The sequence below is a fragment of the Chlorocebus sabaeus genome, chromosome 12, assembly GCF_047675955.1.
Source record: "Chlorocebus sabaeus isolate Y175 chromosome 12, mChlSab1.0.hap1, whole genome shotgun sequence".
NCBI lineage: Eukaryota > Metazoa > Chordata > Mammalia > Primates > Cercopithecidae > Chlorocebus > Chlorocebus sabaeus.
The window spans coordinates 63,481,120-63,503,288 of NC_132915.1; the positions used below are offsets into that span (position 1 = coordinate 63,481,120).

Here is a 22,169-nt window from a genome sequence, read left to right on the forward strand (position 1 = left end):
TCTAAAATGAACCATCTGAATGGTGGGTTAAAGTTCCTTTCCTAGACAGAAAGGACTTTTTACCCTCCCTCACACCTTCCCTTAACACTATACAGCGGAGACAAGGAGCGGACAGGCAACGTATTGCTGAGAAAGAGAGAGTGTATTTCTGGTGGCACCCTGCCCCACCAGCATATTTATGGAAATGACAATACTGGTCCTCTGGAGGGCTGCAGCAGCTGGGGAGCCTATAAACTCTTTTTCATGGCTCTGTGTGTTCTCCTTGAGCAGACCAATGTTTCTATCTGAACTGAGGGTCAGGAACTAGGGTGGGTGCCCTGGTTGGGGGGCACAAGCCTCTCGAGGACAGTGACGAGGGCAGTGGCGGAGGTGGCCCAGGGCTGAGGCAGAGCCAGCTTGTCTGGAGTGTAGCCACGACTTGTTGTCTAGGGACTGGGGACCATCCAAGAAAGCTGGGCCCACCAGCTTCTCAGAAGGACAAGATTGGGCCTTGGAGTACCCTGTTGGTTTCTCTGTCTTACTTCTTCCCACAGGGCTCTTGGCTGGAGCCAGGCTCTTTGCCACATTTTCTTTTCTGGTTTTGGCCACCTTCGCAGCAGCTGAGAACATGGAGTCCTCATGCCCTTTGCCTTTTGTCTTGGGGTTAATACGCTGCAGAAAAGATTTAATTTTATTTCTCAAGCTAGACTCTGGAAGGCTGGGCTTCTTTTGTGTATGGGCTGGCATCACCTGCCCATGTAAAACCTGGCCTTGCAAAGTTTGGCCCAGAAAAGGCTTACCCTGAGTTGGTTGGCTCAGGAAAGGCTGACCCTGTGAAGCCTGAGGCACCACAGTCTGGGCATTCTCAGGAATTGTCGCTGGTTCAAGGATGACATTTAGCTTGGTTTGACTGTCTTGCAGGTCATTCTCAGACTCTTTCCCCCCAGGGACTCGTGGAGGTAGCTGTGGGAGCTCAAGCTGAGGGTGATGCTGGGAGCTGTGTTGACAGGGATCAGCAAGATGAAAGCTACGGCTCCATCGCCAGAAGCCTCGGGGTGTCTGGTTTGGAAGCATCCCTGCTGGCCTCTGGTCTTCAGCAGGGCATCTTTCTTCTCTGGTTGAGGAGTGCCCAAACCCCTCATCCCCTTCTCTATGGTCCCTGGCTGCTTTGGTTTCCTCTGGGTCCTCTCTCTTTCCTGCTAGCATGGGGACATGGGCTGGGTCCTTGCTCTTGCCAGGGCTTTGGGGCTCAGGGCCCCAGGGTTCCTCCGTGCTGGGCTTGTTCACACTGGTCTCCACCCGAACACAAAGCATGTGGGCCTCTGTCATGTCCCCACTGGGTTGTGAGATCTTGGAGACCCAGTGGGCAGAACCATGGGGTACTGCTTTGGAACTAGATTGCTTTTGGTTCTGCTGCACTGCCTTCAAGTCATTGGCCAGCTGTTCTTTAAGGTGAACCCATTCTGGATTAGAGGCAGGAAGAGTGTCTGGTGGGATGGGCAGTTCTTGGAGCAATGCCTCCCCTTGGTGGTTTAGACTTTCAAGAGACTTCTTTGTGGATATGTTCTCTGGTGCTGCAGCAGTTTGTTCCCTGGACTCCCTTGCCTTAATGGGAATTCCCCATTGTATCTCTAGGGCCTTTTTTCTCAGGTGGAAGTTTAGTTTGGTCAAGATATGTGTCTGGAGTGAGTGGGGGCTAGCAGGTTGTGTCTGGCTTTCTAGAGGCAGCGTCTCCATTGTTCCTTTTACCGGCACTACAGACTGGAATTCTTTTGCAACGTCTGTACAAGTCTCATTGTTGCCTTGAGGGCATGGCCCAAGGCTTATACACTGTTCTTCAAATGAAACCATCTGAGTCAGAGGCTCTGCTGGGATTTCCACAGGCGCAGGCACCATCTCTGTGATGACAGATTGGCTAGTGACTGCCGGGGCCAGGGCCCTGGAGAGCGCCACATAATACAGAGCAGGGAGCCCCGACAGGAAGGCCAGATACTTGTGCCGTAAAGTTGTCTCCAGTTTCTCAATGGCTTCCACGGACAAGACTCGGAGCAGCTTAGGGTGTTGAGTGACAGTACCTGGTAAGACCTGTTGCTGCTGATCAAGGGCCGTTGGCATCCAGGGCATAACTTTGTGATGTAGGTCTGGGTCACTTGCTGCCTGCAGTTCCAGGAGCTGGTTTTCTGGAATGCAGGGTAAAGGAGCCACTGCCAGGACCCCAGGAATTCTGCAGTCCCAGGACCTATGTACACAGGCAGGGATCTTGCCCTGGTGGATCTGTCCACATTTGGAGTCCATGTGGTTCTGCAATATTGCCTTGGCCTGGGTTAACAAGTGTGGCATGGGGATGGACACTGGGGCCACAGTGGGTGACAGCACATCACAAGCCCCGTTGGCCTCTAGGGCTACAGGCTGGGGGATGCTCACATTGGCTAGGGCTGTGCTGCTGTAGGACACAGTCTGTTGGTTAGTGGAGGTAAGGAGCAAATGGATGGACTGCTGGATCTTCTGAGGCAGGCCCCAGCGATGGTGAATCAACTGTTTCTGGATGTGGAATTCCAGCAGCTTCCGGGCATGCTCCGGGAAGAGGAGTAGCTCCCTGGTGAGCACTGAGATGGACTTCCCTGGCTGGGAAGTTGTCATGGTCTCAGGAGACTGAGCTTTGCCACAGGGCTCATGCTGCATGAGGCACTGGGTGTGCTGAGACCTCTGGAGGGCAGCTGGCCAGCCCCACTGAAGCTGGAGTTGCCTCTGTAGCAGGTGCCACTCCAAGGCTTCACACTCAGCCAGAGTCAGAAATGGGACATTGATCTGAGCTTGTTGATGGTCAGATGGAGACACCCAATTTGGGGAAAGTGGGGAAGAGCATGGGGCTGACTGGGGTGGAGTTTTAGGAAGCAGTTGAGGGAAGGAGAGCTTGTTGAAGAGAAAAGCATCCTTCAAAGGGGGCTTGGGCACATTTTCATTCTTGGGGAGGCCTTGAGATCCCATGAAAGTGGCAACCAGGGACTCACTGTGCAGAGAAGGGAGCCCACTGAATAGTTGGCTGTATTTCTGCTGGAGATCACTCCCTGAGTCATTATCTTGTCCCCCAGACAGTGAATGGGGGCTACTTAGAGCTTTAAGGGCTGGAGAGGGCAAGGCTAGAGCCATAGGGTTTGGGCTTTGCTGACAGTGGTGTCTTTGTTCTGGGTTCATAGTGGACCATTCAGAAACCCAGAAGGTCTGGATGGGCTGGCCAGCCACACATGAACACCAGGTCTGGAGGGAAATGGTCTGAAATCTATGAAGAGAGACCTGAGAAGTATTATTCAGGTTGAAAGAAACTGGCTGGTCATTTCCAGATTGGTAATACAATGGTGGGTTTGGCATAAGCTGCCTCAGGGACTCCTCCACACGTCTGGGGAGCCCCCACCTCTGGAAATGCATCCATTTTTTAACATGTACTTCAAGAAGCCTCAGCACTTCAGGACTGAGAAATGGCAGGTGGGCAGGGAGGACCATATGCAAGGCCATCGGATGCGTCGGGTTCAGGGTTTCTGGGTTCAGGGATAGCAAGGAGACCTGGGAATTCAAGTGATGCTGGCCTTGGTTCCCCTGGACAAAGCTGGGGTTGCTCTGCATCATCTCCTCCTGGTTCAGTGGAACCCTTGGCTCCTCAAGCCTTGAAGAAGCTGTGGTGTTTGGGCCTGTGAGCACATCTGGCACTTGAAATTCCTGCCCTAGCTGGAGGTGATCAGCCCAGTAATCTTGCATGCCATCTGCATACGTTGACTGGGCAGCTGACTGGGTTAAAGATTCCTCATCTGTTAATTGTGACAGTGTTGGGGTTACAGATGCCAGTGAAAGTTCTCTGGTGTTTCTAGAATGGAGCTCTAGACTCTGCTCAAAGGATACACTAGACACAGACAAGATCTCTAGGCAAGAAGAGACTTGTGATGGGCTCCTCGATAAAGTTGGGGAGATCTGGTCATTCTCACCCACCAGCAATTGCTGAATCTCCAGAGCCATGGCATTGCAAATTTGGCAACAGGGTTCTGTACATAGGATTCGCCGCACACTTCCCTCCGGGGGAAGCCAGCCCAGGCTGGAAAGGGAAACATGGCAAACATTAATGATGGAGTGACATCTACCTTCTTGGAAGAGTGTGGGCTAGGGTTGGCGTTGCCCTTCCCTAGTCCTGCAAGTCTAGAAGCCTATACCTCCTTCATGTCTACTCCTCTACTTTTCTTCTTAAGAAAATGGCATTTGGTAAGGTATGGTGGGCTGGGGGTTAGGGCTTATTGGACAAGGCCTCAGAAAACCCACAGAAGGGCACGACCCTCAGAGAAGACTGGGAGCTGAGTTCTGTGTTGGCCTTGTTGAGAAGCTGAACTAGGAGAAAGGAACCAAGCATGTGGAAGAGTCAGTTGGTTAGCTTATGGGGCATAACCAGGAATATCACAAGGCAGAACTGTCTTGCAGTCTCATTTGAGGCTAAGAAACCCAAAGTCTAGTTTTCAGTACATCTAAACTGTGGAAAATGAGGTTTATATGGTACTTGTGCATTCTGGGGACTATGAGATATCCCTGATGATGTACCCAACATCTCCTGGGAATCAATCTTTTTCTCTAGAAATCTTAAGAGGATAAGATGATAGGCTCCTGTCTTAGGGCTGTACCAGGAACTGGACTCCCTGAATATAGAACTAAAGGAGGTAATATCATCAGGGTTCATCTTGCTCAGCTGAGTCTGCCCATGTAACGGTGTAGCTGTAAAGAGAACGCGACATGGGTGACTTCCTCATGCAAAATCCATTCTCTTGATTGGATAACGTATCTCAGAACTGAGTAGAACCCCATATAATGTCTTTTATGAATAATGTACTAGTAAAATCCTGAATTTCAGAATTACTGTGACCCTATCCCAAATCAGTATTGGGTAACTCTTTCCTCCTGAGATGATTATGCCTTTACAACCCTCTCAACTAGTGAACCAGCCTCCACTGTGTGTCTCCCTCCCAGCCATTTTTCCATCTCCTCAGTCCTGCCCCAGGCTAAACAAAAAAATCATCACAGGCCAGGCTGGTGTTTAGAGACTGCAAACAGCAATAGATCACCTTTTCATGACAGAGAGCAGCTCTTGTGGCTTCTCAGCTTCTTCCTGAGAAAGTCTCCTAGCTGAGGAACCAGAAGACAATGTTATAGTAGACAGTAGCATGGTAGAGTTTTCAGAGTAGCTATAGGAGGTTGGAGGCCTTTGACTCTCAGCAAGAAGACACTGAGAACCCTAATTATAAATGCTTTAAGGCCTTTCTGTGCACAGTGTAATGAATCATGATGACTTGATGACTTGTTCTCCTGTGCCCATTTTTATTTGACCTTAAGAACCATACTGTGAGTGAGAGAATCATCAGATGCCCATGTTATGGCAAACAAGACTGACAGATGAAGTGACTTCCACAGGTTTTAAAACTAGTAAATGACACAGCTAAGGACATTTGCACTATTTCCTCAATTCTTTATTCCCAAAGGAATAATGTAGAGACTTTTGGAATGTTTCCAAGGTAAGATTTCCCACCCATGGAAGTTTCAGTCTGGGGAACTGGAGCCTTCAGTGGCAGAGCACCTGGCTCTTGGCTCCAGGGGTCATAGAGGGACAGGATTCATGGGAAACACCCACAGTGGAAGGGAGTCAGAGGAGAGATTGGGACTTTACCTGTTGATGCTGCATCTCTAGCTCTTTGCCTGACTTTTTGGTGACGCTTAAAAGACAAAAATGTTAGAATGTGAAGCTGGGGCACTATTTTCTTTCTCATGTCCAAAATGAGACTTACATATATTTTCCACTCCCTTTCTGTATATCTATCTGTGTTTTATACACTCTCCTGGATTTTCTTTGCCTATTCCACCTTTTCACCCCATTTTCCTTCTCTGCTTATTTCTGATTCACCTGGAGGCTTTTCCATATTCTATACCTCCCATCTGATTCCCAGATAAGTCCTGCTGGATGCTGAGGATGAAGCAAGAGAAAGGATGGTACAGATCAAAGAGTATATGGTTCTAATACCCAAAGACTTCAGTTTATAAACACCTTAAAGGGCCACCAACCAAAAAAATCCCCCATATTGTGAGGTCTTCTGAGATCCAGTGAGATAGATCCCGTATCAGCTAGGTCTCTATTCAAGTCAAATGGAAAGCTTCTTGGCTTTTCAGTTGGAGTATGGTTCAGGGAAGACCTGGTAAGGAATTACTTTTAGGATCTGAGAAGGAAAAGACTATAAAAGTAACTAAGACTATAAAAGTAACTTGTTTTGGAAATATACCTGAGAAGCACACATGAATTTAGGGAGGGTGGAGTCTGGTTATAGCTTGGAAATGGAGATCTTTGGTGTTTCAGGCAATGGGTGATTGGTAACAGAGGTGCAGGAAGGGGATCACGGCTTATGTGGTAGGGTGGTAGGGAGAGGCCAAGGTGGCCGTATCTATCTATCTATGGCATAAAACTTGGGGGAGAGGGACAGTGGGGTCAATAAGGAAAGACTCTGGAGCTTAAAAGCATATTATCTGAGGCTTAATTAGTTCAGTTGGAATCATAGTGTTGCCCTACCCGGCAGCAGCTCCTTTTAGCTTCCAAGTTCAATTCATGGTGGCTCCTTTTCACTTGCCAGATGATTAGAATAATGATGAAGATGGAGCCATAGGTATATAAGGGATATCCAACATCCCACAGAACAAAAGTAGGACTCAACATGGTCTAAACCTCATTAGCATGAGATCAGCCATCCCTATATCTCGGCATTCAGAGTGCTGGTGCCTAATGACTCCCAGTGCTAGGCCTTGTCATGTCCACCTCACAGAGGATGGAACTAGGACTGCATCACAAAGCCCTCCTGTTTCATAAGGCACATGTAGTAGGAAACCTCATGTGGTGATTCAGTCTGTAGATGAGGGTGTTTTGAGCCTGGGAGTGAAGGTGCCACAAGCAGTGTCTATTTCCTAGTCCGTCTTCACTCTCCACTCCCTATACCAGCCTGATGGCTCAGCTCTCTCCTTCACAACTGTATGGTCACCTGTCCTCAGAAAACTGAGTGCTTTGGCATAGGGAGCACCTTATGAGAAGGGGTGGTTAGGCCAGAGGAACCTCCACGAACTCTCCCACTTGTTTTGGAAATATACCTGAGAAGCACATATGAATTTAGGGAGGGTGGAGTCTGGTTATGGCTTGGAAATGGAGATCTTTGGTGTTTCAGGCAATGGGTGATTGGTAACAGAGGAGCAGGAAGGGGATCACGGCTTATGTGGTAGGGTGGTAGGGAGAGGCCAAGGTGGCCATATCTATCCAGTCTGTGTGGCCTCAAGCTTGCAGATGGGTGGGGAGAGATTGTAAACACTGCAATCTTTTGGAAGCACATTAATGTGGCTCACTTTTGGAGTTCTGTCCAAAGCATGGTTTTCTAGAGCTGCCTCTGTCCTTGTTACAGCATTCTGCCTGCTCAGGGAGATGAATGCCTGTAGAGATGGATTAGTAGCCATTTCTGGCTTTGGGTCACAAACTGGTTGCTGCTTATGGTCAGAACTGTTCATCTCTGGATGTATTCTGTTTGCTTGTAGGATTTTTATTGTTTGCTTGAGTTGGATTCTGGAAACTTTTAAAGCAGGGCAGATGTTTTCCACTTTTGCCTCAGGACCCATCACTCCTATACTCTGCCCATTAATTTATACATTTATGTTACCTGCTTAACCTCCATGAATATTGCAATACTTCCCTAACAGCCAATGATTTCTGAATATCCTTAGAAGGTGTTGCCTTGGTGAGAATGGTTACAGCCAAAAGCGGAGAAAAAAATTCTTGGGCTCAAAATCTTTGAACATTCATCCAGTATCCCATCCTTTACCCCACTGGCATGGTAAGCCTTTAGTATGCTCATCCCTAAGCTGGGTGATGTCAAGGGTACAAGGACTTTGAGTCATGTTGGCTTTCTCCTCTCAAGACACTTAAAAATCTAGTTTCAAAAGACAAATTTACATGAATCAAGAGCCAATGACTTCTTTCAAATAATTTGATATATTATTGAGGTTCAGGTCTCAACTTTTCAAGGGAGAGAATGCATGGAGGGGATCATTTTGGTCAGAGAGGGTTCCTGGGGAGATTAATTTTGGAGTTTTGTCTAAAAGTACAGGTTATAGGGAAAAGGACTGTTCCAGGTGGGAGAGAAAATTCCTAACAAATGCAGAACCCCAAGGAATGTGCCAGAGTTCATTTGATACTAAAAACTGCAGTCTATCTTTAGCAGAGGTGCAGATGAATGGATTGGAAAGCAATTGTGAGAAAGATTGGAGGAGCAGGGATGAGGCCTCCTTGATGGAAGGCCTTTGCATTTATTTTATTTTAGTCACTTAGATTAATTGATTTTTTTTTTTTTTTTTTTTTTTTTTTTGAGACGGAGTCTTGCTCTGTCGCCCAGGCTGGAGTGCAGTGGCCAGATCTCGGCTCACTGCAAGCTCCGCCTCCCGGGTTCACGCCATTCTCCTGCCTCAGCCTCCCAAGTAGCTGGGACTACAGGCACCCGCCACCTCGCCCGGCTAGTTTTTTGTATTTTTTAGTAGAGACGGGGTTTCACCGTGTTAGCCAGGATGGTCTCGATCTCCTGACCTCGTGATCCACCCGTCTCTGCCTCCCAAAGTGCTGGGATTACAGGCTTGAGCCACCGCGCCCGGCCAGATTAATTGATTTTTTAAAGTAAGCATACATATAAATGGTATAAACTTCAAAAGACAGAAGAAGGTATAACATACTCTCTCCTCATCCTTGTCTCTCATCTCTAATTTTTATTTTATTCCGTCAGTCAATCACTTGTATCAGGTTCTTGTGTATCTTTCTAGACTAGTCTAGCATAAATTTAAAAATTGAATTTTAATGTTTTATTCACAAAGGGAAGCATAGTATAGATACTTTTCTCTCTTATTTCCCTCTTCCTCCTCCTTCTTATTCTCCTCCTCCTTCTTATTCTCCTCCTCCTCCTTCTTCTCCCCCTCCCTCCCTCCCTCCCTCCCTTCCTCCCTCTATTCCTTCCTTCCTTCCTTCCTTCCTCTCCTCCTCCTCTCTCTCCCTCTTCTTCTTTCTTCTTCTTTCTTCTTACAAGGTCACCCAAGTTGGAGCACAGTGACACAATCATAGCTCACTGCAGCCTCTAACTCCTGGGTTCAAGGGTTCCTCTTGCCTCAGCCTCCCAAGTCCCACCTGAACCCCCCCAAATGCTAGGATTACAGTCTTATTTCATTTACTAAAATAAATAAATCTTGAACATATCATTTTCTTTAATGTCTTTAATATTTTCCTTGATATGGCTGAAACACAGTTCATCTTCAATGCCATATTCATGAATATTTCGTATAATTTTGCTCTAAAAATGCTGACATAAACCTTATATAATATAAATCTTTGCATAAATATATAGGTATATATGTAGGAAAAATTCCTTCTAGTGAAATTGCTGGATCAAAGGGTGTGTGCATTTTCAATGTATATATTGCCTAATTGCCCTCCAATTGTAGAAATTCACACTTCTAAAAAATGTTTTAAGAGTGCCTGTCTTCCATGTAGATGAATACATCAGTTTCCACCTTTTTGCTGTCGTGAATAATGTTCCAGTGAATGTTGGTGTGTAAGTATCTGTTCAAATCCTTGTTTTCAGTTCTTTTGAGTATATACCATAGTTTCATTTTTGTTGCTTAAATTTTTCATTTGTCTAGAACTTAGTAATTAAAAACACTTTTCTGAGATATGATTAATGTACAATAAGCTACACATATTTAAAGTGAACAATTTAGGCTGGGCATGGTGGCTCACACCTGTAATCCCAGCAGTTTGGGAGGCCGAAGCGGGTGGATCACCTGAAGTCAGGAGTTTAAGACTAGCCTGTCAAACATGGTGAAACCATGTCTCTACTAAAAATACAAAAATTTAGCCAGGAGTGGTGGCAGGCGCCTATCATCCCAGCTACTCCGGAGGCTGAGGCAGGAAAATCACTTGAACTGGTTGGTGGAGGTTGCTGTGAGCCGAGATCACACCACTGCTCTCCAATCTGGGCGACAAGAGTGAGACTCCGTCTCAAAAAACAAACAATTTGTGAACAATTTGATAAAATTTCACATTTGTATATACTTGTGAAACCATTATCACAGTCAAGATTACCACATCCTCAGAACTTTCTTTATGCCGCTTTGTAATCATTTTTCCCTACTCCTTTCATTTCCTCTCTCTTCCAAACCATTGATCTATTTTCCATCACTATAGTTTAGTTTGCATTTTTCTAGAGTTTTATATAAACGTAATCATGCAGTATGTATCCATTTATGTCTGGCTTCCTGCACTCAGCCCAATTATTTGAATATATTCATGTTGTTTTGTGTATTATTAGTTCATTCCTTTTTATTGCAGAGTAGATTCCATTGTATGTATATATAACAATTTGTTTAACCATTCAGTAGTTGATAGACATTTGAGTTATTACCAGTTTGTGGCTACTAGAAATAATGCTGCTGTGAACATTCATGTACCAGTCTTTATAAGGACATGTATTCCCATTTTTCTTGGGTAAATACCCAGGAGTAGAATGACTGGATCGTATGATAGCTGTATGCTATGGTTTGAATGTATGTGTCCCTCCAAATGTCATAGATTGAAACCTAATTACCAAGTTGATGGTATTAGAAGTTGGAGCTTTTGGGGAGGTGATTAGGGCATGAAAGCTCTCATGAATGGGATTAATGACTTTATAAATAAGATGTGAAGGAGCTGTTTGCCCCTCCCACCATATGAAGACACAACATTTGTCCAATCTGGAGGATGCAGCAACCAGGTTCCATCTTGGAAGCAGAGATTGGGCCCTCATCAGACACAGAACCTGCCAGCACCTCGATCTTGTACATCCAGCCTCAAGAACTGTGAGAGATAAATTTCTGTTCTTTATAAGTTACCCAATCTGTGGTATTTGTTATGACAGCATGAATGGATTAAAACTGTGTGTGTTTAATTTTTTAAAATTTCCAAACTATTTTCCAAGATGGTTGTACCGTTTTCATTCCTGCCAGCAGTGTATGAGAGTTTGTTTTCCTATATCTTTGTCAACCCTTGGTATAATCCTTTTTAATTTTAGCCATTCTATTATGTATGTAATGGTGTCTCCTTGTGGTTTTAATCTGTGTTTCTCTAATTAATAATGATGTTGAGCATTTTTTCATGCACTATGTGTCATCCATTTTTTATGGTGAAGCTCTGTACAAACATTTTTCCTATTTTGTTAATTTTTAGAAAACAATTAAAAAGCAATTACCAAAAAGTGGTAAAGGATACATTACTTGTCTAGAAATCCATAAATGTTGGATTATTGCCATCCTTATTAGTAAACTGATTCCAAAAGAATGAGACTAATATTCTGATGGCTTTTAGGAGTCTAGCACCACATTATGAGCTCTAAAATATTAATGTAAAAATATTAGATTGCCAAACAACTTTGAACCTTACAGTTTGTTGCATGAAAACATTATTAATGTGGCTTATAAAATACTACTGTATGAACAATGCAAATCTTTTGGAAAGTGTGCATCTCACAAAAATAAAAATTATAACAAGTTAAAAAATCAAGTGACCATATATGTATAGGCCTAGTTCTGAACTCTATTCTGTTCCATTGATCTATTTGTCTATGTTAATGTCAGTGACATTGTCTTGATTACTGTAGTTTTATACTAAGTCTTGAAGTCAGGTGGAATAAATAATCTTTTTCAGAGCTATTTTGGCTATTATAGTTCATTAATCTTAGAATAAGTTTTTCAATTTCTGTAGTGGGATTTTAATTGGCATTGTGTTGAATGTTGTTTTATTTGTTTATTCCTGCATAACAAATTATCACAAAATTTAGTGATTCAAAATAACATACATTTATTATCTCACCATGCTTGGCTAATTTTTTAATTTAATTTTTTAATTTTTATTTTTTTTAGAGACAGGATCTCACTACATTGCCCAGGCTGGTCTTTAACTCTTGGCCTTGAACAATCCTCCTGTCTCAGCCTCTCAAAGTGTTGGGATTACAGGTGTGAACCACCATGCCAGATCAATATCAGTTCTTAAATATTTGGTAGAATTCTGTAGTGAAGCTATTAGGTCCTGTACTTTTTTTTTTAATGGGAGATTTTTTTATTACTGTTTCAATCTCCATATTTACTGTTGGTCTGTTCAGATTTCCTATTTCTTCCTGATTCCTTCTTGGTAGATTGTATGTTCTCAGACTTTATCCATTTCTTCTAAGTTATTTAATTTGTTGGTGAATAATTATTCGTAGTAGGCTCTTATGATCATTTGTATTTCTGTGGTATCAATTGTAATGTCTCCTCTTTCATTCTGAGTTTATTTATTTGAGTTTTCTCTCTTTTTTCTTAATGTAACTAAAGATTTGTCAATTTTGTTTCTTTTCAAATAACCAACTCTTCCTTTTATTCATATTTTTTGTTGTTTTTCTAGTCTCTATTTCATTTATTTAACCTCTAATCTTTATTATTTCTTCCCTTTCACTAACTTCGGGCTTAGTTTGTTCTACTTTTTCTATTTCCTTGAGGTGCAACATTAGGCTGTTTGAGACCTTTCTTCTCTTTTGATGTAGGCATTTATTGCTATAACCTTACCTCTTAGAATTGTTTTTGCTACATCTCATAAGTTTTGATATTGTGTTTCCTCTTTCATTTGTCTCAAGATATTTTCTAATTTCCCTTATGATTTCTTTGATCCATTGGTTATTCAGGAGCATGTTATTTAATTTCCAGGTATTTGTGAATTTTTCCAAATTCTTCCTGTTAACAAGTTCTAGTTTTATACCATTGAGGTTGGAAAAGATACTTGACATTATTTCAGTCTTCTTAAATTTGTTATTTGTGGCCTAACATATTATCTATACTGAATAATGTTCCATGTGTGCTTGAGAGAAATGTGCATTCAGCTGCTGTTGGATGAAATGTTCTGTAAATGTCTGTTAGGTCCATTTGGTCCAAAGCATAGTTTAAGTCCAATGTTTCCTTATTGATTTTCTATCTGGATGATCTGCCCAATTGCTGAAAGTGGGGTGTGAAGTCCCCTACTGTTATTTAACTAGTCTTATTTTTCCCTTTAGACCTATTGATATTTGCTTTATATATTTAGGTGCTCCAATACTGGGTGCATATATACTATATTTACAATTATTATGTCCTCTTGATGAATTGACCTCTCTATCATTATATAATGACCTTCTTTGAGTTAGGAAGGAGTCCCTCCTTTTCAATTTTTTAGAATAGTTTCAATAGAAATGGCACCAGCTCTTCTTTGTACCTCTGATAGGATTCAGCTGTAAATCTGTCTGGTCCTGAGCTTTTGTGGTTGCTAGGCTGTTTATTACTGCCTCAATTTTAGAACTTGTCATTGGTCTTTTTAGGGATTCAGTTTCCTCCTGATTTAGTCTTGGGAGGGTGTTTGTGTCCAGGAATTTATCCATTTCTTCTAGATCTTCTAGTTTGTGTGCATAAAGGTGTTTATAGTATTATCTGATGTTTGTTTGTATTTCTGTGGGGTCAGTGGTGATATCCCCCTTATCATTTCTGATTGTGTCTATTTGGTTCTTCTCTCTTTTCTTCTTTATTAGTCTAGCTAGCAGTCTATCTAACTTATTTATTTATTTATTTTTCAAAAAAATCAGCTTCTGGATTCGTTGATTTTTTGAAGGGTTTTTTTTTTTTTTTTTTTTTTTTTGGAGACGGAGTCTTGCTCTGTTGCCCAGGCTGGAGTGCAGTGGCTGGCTCTCAGCTCACTGCAAGCTCCGCCTCCCAGGTTTACACCGTTCTCCTGCCTCAGCCTCCCGAGTAGCTGGGACTACAGGCACCCACCACCTCGCCCAGCTAGTTTTTTGTATTTTTTAGTAGAGATGGGGTTTCACCGTGTTAGCCAGGATGGTCTCGATCTTCTGACCTCGTGATCTGCCCGTCTCGGCCTCCCAAAGTTCTAGGATTACAGACTTGAGCCACTGTGCCTGGCCCTTGAAGGGTTTTTTGTGTCTCTGTCTCCTTCAGTTCTTCTCTGATCTTGGTTACTTCTTGTCTTCTGCTAGCTTTGGGGTTTGTTTGCTCTTGGTTCTCTAGTTGTTTTAGTTGTGATGCTAGGTTGTTGATTTGAGGTCTTTCTAGCTTTTTGATGTGGGCATTTAGTGCTATAAATTTCCCTCTTAACACTGCTTTAACTGTGTCCCAGAGATTCTGGTACATTGTCTCTTTGTTCTCAGCAGTTTCAAAAATAACTTCTTGATTTCTGCCTTAATTTCATTATTTATCTGGGAATCATTCAGGAGCAGGTTGTTCAATTTCCATGTAGTTGTGTGACTTTGAGTTTCTTAATCTTGAGTTCTAATTTTATTATGCTGTAGTATGAGAGACTGTTTGTTATTATGTCAGTTATTTTTCATTTGCTGAGTATTTACTTCCAATTATGTTTTCAATTTTAGAGTAGGTGCCATGTGGCAATGAGAAGAATATATATCTTATCATTTTTGGGTAATGAGTTCTGTAGATATCGATCAGGTCCACTTTATCCAAAGCTGAGTTCAGGTCCTGAATATCTTTGTTAATTTTCTGTCTTGATGATCTGTCTAATATTGTCAGTGGGATGTTAAAGTCTCCCACTGTTTTTGTGTGGGAGTCTAAGTCTCTTTGAAGGTCTCTAAGAACTTGTTTTATGAATCCAAGTGCTCCTGTATTAGTGTATATATATTTAGGATTAGTTAGTTCTTCTTGTTGAATTGAATGCTTTACTATATGTAATACCCATCTTTGTCGGTTTAAAGTCTGTTTTGTCAGAAACTAGGATTATGACCCCTGCTTTTTTCTGTTTTCCATTTGCTTGGTAAAATTTCCTCCATCCTTTTGTTTTGAGCCTATGTGTGTCTTTGCACATTAGATGGGTCTCTTGAAGACAGCATACCAATGGGGCTTGGCTCTATCCAGCTTGCCATTCTGTATCTTTTAATTGGGGCATTTAACCCATTTACATTTAAGATTAACATTGTTATGTGTAAATTTGATCCTGTCATCATGATGCTAGCTAGTTATCTTACAGATGTGTTTATGTGGTTGCTTAATAGTGTCACTGATCTGTGTACTTCAGTGTGCTTTTTTAATGGCTGGTAACAGTTTTTCCTTTCCATATGTAGTGCTTGTTTCAAGAGCTCTTGCAAGGCAGCCCTGGTGGTGACAAATTCCCTTAGCATTTGCTTGTCCTGAAAAGGATCTTATGAAGCTTAGTTTGGCTGGATATTAAATTCTGGGTTAGAAACTATTTTCTTCAAGAATGTTGAATATTGGCCCCCAATCTCTTCTGGCTTATAGTGTTTCCACTGAGAGGTCCACTGTTAGCCTGATGGACTTCCCTTTGTAGGTGACCTGGCCTTTCCTTCTGGCTGCTCTTAGCATTTTTTCTTTCATTTCATCCCTGGAGAATCTGATGATTATGTGTCTTGGGGTTGACCTTCTCATGAAGTATCTTATTGGGGTTCTCTGGACTTCCTGAATTTGAATGTTGGCCTGTCTTGCTAAGTTGGGGAAGTTCTCCTGGATGATATCCTGAAGCATGTTTTCTGAGTTGGTTTCCTTCTCCTTGTCTCTTTCAGGTACCCTAATCAGTCATAGGTTCAGTCTTTTTACATAATCCTATATTTCTCAGAGGTTTCGTACATTCCTTTTCATTCTTTTTCTCTGTTCTTATCTGCCTATCTTATTTCAGAAAGATAGTCTTCAAGCTCTGAGATTCTTTCCTCTGCTTGATCTGTTCTGCTATTGATATTTGTGATTGCATTATGAAGTTCTTGTGTTGTGTTTTTTAGCTCTATCAGGTCAGCTATGTTTCTCTCTAAGCTGGATATTCTGGTTATCAGTTCCTGTATTGTTTTATCATGATTCTTAGCTTTTTTGCATTGGGTTAGAACATGCTTCTTTAGCTCAGTGAAGTTTATCATTACCCACCTTTTAAAGCCTACTTCTGTCATTTCAGCCTTCTCAGCTTCAGCCTAGTTCTGTGCCCTTACTGGGGAGGTGTTGTGATCATTCGGAGAAGAGGCACTCTAACTTTTTGAGTTTTCAGTGTTTTTGTGTTGATTCTTTCTCATCTTTGTGGGCTTATCTACCTTTAATCTTTGAGTCTGCTGACCTTTAACTGGGATTTTTGTGGGGTCTTTTTGTTGATGTTATTATTGTTATTGCTTTCTGTTTGTTTTTCTTTTAACAGTCAGGCCACTCTTCCATAGGGCTGCTATGGTTTGCTGGGTGTGCACTCCAGACCCTAGCTGCCTTAGTCTCTCCTGCACCTACAGTTATTACCAGTTAAGGCTGCAAAACAGCAAAGATGGCAGCCTGATCCTTCTTCTAGGAGCTCCATCCCAGGGGGGCACCAACCTAATGCCAGCCAGAATGTTCCTGTAGGAGGTTTCTGGAAACCCCTGTTGGGAGGTCTCACCCAGTCAGGAGGAATGGGATCAGGGACCTGCTTAAAGAAGCAGTCTGGCTGCCCTTTGGCAGAGCAGGTATGCTGCACTGACTGCCTGGACTCTCCAGAGCCAGCAGGCTGGAAAGAATAAATTGGCTGAACCACAAAGACAGTGGCTGCCCCTGCCGCTGGGGACTCTATCCCAGGGAGAGATCAGAGTTCTGTCCATATAACCCTGGCTGGAGTTGCTAAAATTTCTGCAGGGAGGCCCCACCCAGTGGGAAGGGAAGGATCAGGGTCCCACTTAACAAAAAAGACTGGCCACAATCAGGTATAGCAGCTGTGTTGTATTGTGAGGAACTGCTCCCCATCCCTGGTGACAGCAGGCTAGGACAGCTGTCTCAAACCAGAGAGATGGTGGCCACCCCTCCCCCTAGGAACTTGGTCCATCTCAGGCTATCTCCAGCCTGCTGCCACTGGACAGTTGGAATTCCAAGCCAGTAGGTCTTAACTTGTGAGGTGCCATGGGAGTGGGGCTGGTGGGATAACACCACTTGACTCTTTGGATTCAGCCCCATTCCTAGGAGAGTGAACGGATGGATCTCCTGTCTTGTTGGAATTCCTGAGTTGGAGTATGCAGAACTCCTGGGTCTCCCTGTATGCCCAAGCACTCTGCTGAGGCTCCATCCGGCTCTGTGCTTCAGACCCAAGGCCTTGATGGTGTAAGTTCACAAGGGGATCTCCTGGTTCCTGGGTTTCAAAGATTAGTGGGAAAAGCATGGTTTCCCAGGCAGGGTCACACAATCACTCACTGCCTCCCTTGGCTGAGGGTGTGGGTTCTGCTGGCTCCATGCCACTCCTGGGTGGGTTGCCATGCCACCATTTTTCCTCACTATCTGTGGGTTGAGCTGCCTGCCTAGTCAGTCCCAATGTGAGAACCTGGGTACCTCAGTTGAAAGTGCAGAATTCACTAGCCATTTTCACTGCTCTTTTTGAGGGCCATAGATGCAGCTGCTTCTAATTGGCCTTCTTTACCCCATTCCCCTGACTGTATATTTTCAAGTAAACTGTCTTTGAGTTCATATGTTTTTCCTTCTGCTTAGTCAGTTCTGCTGTTGATGCTTCCTATTGCATTTTTCATTTCATTCATGCTATTTTTTAGTGTCAGAATTTCCATTTGATTTTTTAAAAATCATTTCAGTCTCTGTTAAATTTCTAACTTTGGTTATTTATTTTTCTGGTTCTGTTGAATTGTTTCTCTGTTTTTTTTTTTTTTTTTTTTTTTTTGACATTTGTTGAGCTTCCTTAAAAAACAATTATTTTAAAGTATTTTGTCAGATAGTTCATAAATCTCTATTTCTTTTTAAATTATTTATTTATTTAGTTTTCTTTTTTTCCCATTCCATAAGAAGCTGATTCCATTTCTCTAGAGTCAGTTACTGGGGCTTTATTTTGTTTATTCGGTGTTGTCATTTTTCCCTAATTGCTTTTGATTCTCACGGCCATGCATTGGTATCTGTACATTTGAAGAAGAAAAGATAAATTTCAGTCTTTGCTGACTGGCTTTGTCTGAGAAATCCCTTCATCAATCAGCCCATTTAGAGATTCTGGGTAGGTTATGTGGCATAGTCCACAGGCAAGCTTGTTTGGGGAGTTCTTGGGCAGGCTGGCTTGGTGCCTGAGGGCAGGTGTGGCACCTGGGTCCATAGGGTATGTCCTGGAGCCTGCGTCCATGGGGGCTGGCTCAATGCTGGGGTCAGTAGGGATAAGCCTAGACGCTGGGTCTACTAGAGCAGACCTAGACCCTAGATCTGCTGGAGCATGTGGCTGCAGGGGCCTGCCAAGAGGGTGAGGATGTAAGAACCATCCAAACACTAGGCAGGCCTGAAGCCTATGTCTATTGGTGCCAGCCTGGTGCCTGAGTCCAAGGGTGCTGACTTGGCACTGGGGCAGGCATGAAGCCTGGGGCTGTATGGACCAACCTGACTCTGGGTTGCTTTGGAATCTTTTAGTTCTTTGTATTTCTGTATAACTCGTTGAGCATATTTAAGATAATCTTTTAAAGTCTTTGTCTAGTAAGTATAATTCCTGTGATTTTTAAAGGATAGTTTCTATTAATTTTCTTCCTTTAAATGGGTGGTGCTTTCATGTTTCCTTGTATGCCTAGTGACTTGTTGTTGTTGTGGTTGAAAATTGAACATTTGAAAATTCAGCTACCTCTCTTACATTCTGCAGACTGACTCTGTGTCAGGGAAGTTCTTTAGTAATTAGGTAAGCATGATCTACTTAGTTTAAAGTAAAAGGGATTGGCTCAGAGGAAAAGTTGAAGGTTTTCTAAGGTCTTTTCTGAGCACACATCTTGCCTGGGCCTGGGTGCCTTTTTCAATTCCTGGTTTATAGAGCTGTTTTTTAATGTCTTGATCTCTCAAAAAAGTCTCATACAGCTACTCCTTGGGGCATTTTGTGGTTTACTTTATATATTTTCCCATAGTCTCTTGCCCAGAGGGTCTGCAGTCCTCTTGAAGTTTTCATGAATGGCACTTGCCACTTCTCTCCACCTGAAGTCTGAGATAGGTGACTCGGAGACCAGTCCTTCAGGCATCCCCTAAACATCCCCTAGAATGCTACAAATAAGGTTGTTATGTTCCCTTTAGTTTGAGAGGGGGAATTGAAAACAGGGCTGCCACTTCCTCCAGACCAAGACTGCCATACTGAAGAAGTGGTCAGGCAAGAGCAAGTAAACATGTCATGAAATTTTCTACTGTTTTGAATATGGCTTTTTCTCTTTTGGACATTTGCTTGTTTTTTCTAGACCTTTGACTGTTTTCCAGATCTCCTATAAGGTTATGATATTTGTCAGTTTCTGGTTATTTTTGATGCTTCTGTGGAGGAAAAGGGCTTGGAGCTTCCTAGTCTACCATTTTTCCCTATAAATATTCATGTACTTTGTTTTCCAAATATGACTCAGTTGCTTGGAAATAGTTTGATATTTTCAAGTAATCCTTACAAGCTTTATTAGGCAGACCCATCACCACTTAGGATTAATTTTCACTCACTACTAAGGTAAGGCCTTTGTTGCTACTTTACCCAGTGTCCTATTTATTATGATATTTTCTACGCTTGCTCTTGACATAGGCACTCTGCCTGCCTCTATGCATGATATCTGGGTATTATACCCTTATATTTTTCAAGTGTTTTTTTTTAATCCCACCTCAGATACTTTTCTCCCATGCATATATCAACCAATCATCTGCTGAATACCAGAGGGGAGCTCTTCAAATCTCAAGAGTTCTCTTTGTGTCCATCCCTCTGTTCTCGGGTACTCTGCCCTGCAAATTCTTGCTGCCTAACTCTTCTGTGACTTGCAACTCCATCTTCTCAACTCATGGAGACTACAAGATTTTGAGTTTCCCCTCCTTGCACCACAGCCTAGAAACTGTGTAGGCTGTAAGCTGATATTACTGTAGAGCACACCTCACTGGTTTCCCATCTCTCAGTGATCACTGTCATGTATTGATTGATGTCTAATGTCTTAAGAGTCATTGTAATTTTTTAGTTATTTCAGAGTAGAGTATATATGGGCCCTCTTGCTCCATCTTGACTGCAAGTGGGAGTCTTAGATTCTGAGTTGTAAAATTGTTTTCCTATAGTCCTTGCATGATTTTAATTAGGGTTTATTCCTATATATTTTATTTTTGCTATTTTTACTTTTAATGGCAAAAACTGCAATTACTTTTGTACCAACCTAATAAATGCTGTTTGAACCTATGTATAACCTCTTAACCAGGATTAAAACTTTCATTTATTTTCCTTTGTTGCCATTATATGAACATAATAGTTTTTATATCCTTCCATTTTTATCTCTCTTATTTTTCTTATCTAATTTTATTGGTTAATACAAGAGTTCACGTGCTCTTGACTTTAATGGATCTGTAGATATTGATGAGTTTTATAATGAGACCTTTAAAAGTGTGTGTGTGTGCATGCACTCATGTATGTATAATCATGTTAAGGATTCTATTTTATATTCAATTTCTATAAAGAATACATGTTGCATCCACTTTGGATAATAATGGGGTAACTGAGCCACATTAGCCCTTCTGTTGTAAATAACTATAAAACTGGACAAAGTACATGCACAAACTGTTTGGACAACAAGCAACAATGGACTATGATCTCTTTACACAGGAGAAACACATGAGAAATGCTTCACAATTTCTCCCTGGGGGCATCTTGTAGACTACGTGCAGAGAGGTAGGGGGCCCAAACAGAGCAGTTACATAGCCAAGCTTAGGAGGCAAAGATCAGCATTTCTGGCTGTTGAAGTAGGTAAGAGTTTTCAGAGAAGATTACCTGAGAGAAGGCAGCTGTGCAGAAAAAAAAAATCACTGGGAATATGCATAGTGTACCTATTAAGTCTCTGGCCAAATGGTAACAGAATGAGACCCTGTAAGGTTTGGCTCAGGTCACTTGCTGGAGTGCTGTGAACTGAATGGAATTTCTGGAGGTTTCACAGTGCTGCTAGAGTTAGGAAGTCCAAGTGGTCAAAATGGAAATACCTCATTGAACCCTATGGACACGCAATTAGCCTTTCAGAAAGGCCACACTGTAGGGTAGGGCTACTTTAGACCTAGATAAGGGCCACTTTAGTCCCACCTTTACAAAGGTTAGAAAAATCCTTGAAAAGGATCAAGCTGATCTGCCAGTAAATTGTCTGCCAGAGCAAATTTCAATATTTTTTTAATAAGAGGCTGAAACACAGGAGGTATAAGATTATCGTAGAACTTCTGTGCCATAAAGTCTAGAAATACTCAAAGAATCATGAAGACATATCAAAAGGATACAGCAGTCATCGTAAAGAGGCCACCACTGATCAAGTTGGGGACAATTTGAGCATATAAATAAATAATGATAATAATGTATATAACCCATGAAATAAAATAAGAATTAATTAGTCTATACTAATATAAATAGGTATGGGAGAAGGAAAAGTTCTTTCTTACAGAAGAATGACAGTTTATAAATATAGAAGGAATTATGACCTTGGAAAATTTATAATGGTTGCTAAAACTAGTAGGTGAAAGTTTGATGAGGAACAGGATATTTTCATTGCCTCAGAGTATTTTCCCATAGGTTAAGGCATCACTTTAACCAAATCTAACATCATCAATACTAGAACAAATCAAACCATATGCCTCCTGTCTTAGACTATTCTGGCTGCTATAACAAAATACAAACAACATTTATTTCTTGCAGTTCTGGAGGCTGGAAGTTCAAGATCCAGGTGCCAATATGATGGGGTTCTGGTAAGGGGCCTCTTCCAGGTTGCATACTGCCAACTTCTTGCTGTGTCCTCACATGGTGGAAAGGGCAAGACAGCTGACACCCATGCAGGAGGCCCTAGCCAGAGGGAAATCACCCATCCCAGTAGTGAGAATCTGAGTTCCAGCAAGCCTTACCACCACAGGCTTAAGTGTTCTAGGGCCCTAAATAAACTCAAAAGGTGGCCTAGACCACAGGAACTGCAACTCCTAAGCAAATTCTATTGCTGAACTAGGCTCAGAACCAGTGGACTTGAGGGGCACGTAACCTACTGAGACACCAGCCAGGACATCTAAGGGAGTGCTTGCACCACCCCTCCACAACCCCAGGCAGCACGGCTTGTGGCTCCAAAAGACATCCCTTCCTTCCACTTGAGAGGACAGAGAAA

At 42.5% G+C, this 22,169-nt stretch overlaps 1 protein-coding gene across 1 annotated transcript; it reads right to left on the reverse strand.

Annotated features, from left to right (window-relative positions):
- Positions 1 to 257: 257 nt before the first annotated feature.
- On the reverse strand, positions 258 to 6,709 carry LOC103219248 (protein SPATA31F1-like). The gene is made up of 4 exons (XM_037998299.2): positions 6,566 to 6,709; positions 5,675 to 5,720; positions 5,076 to 5,136; positions 258 to 4,063 (listed from the first exon to the last, which is right to left on the reverse strand). The coding sequence occupies exons 1-4, from the start codon at positions 6,707 to 6,709 to the stop codon at positions 304 to 306; spliced, it is 4,011 nt and encodes a 1,336-aa protein (XP_037854227.2). The 3' UTR covers positions 258 to 303.
- Positions 6,710 to 22,169: the final 15,460 nt, after the last annotated feature.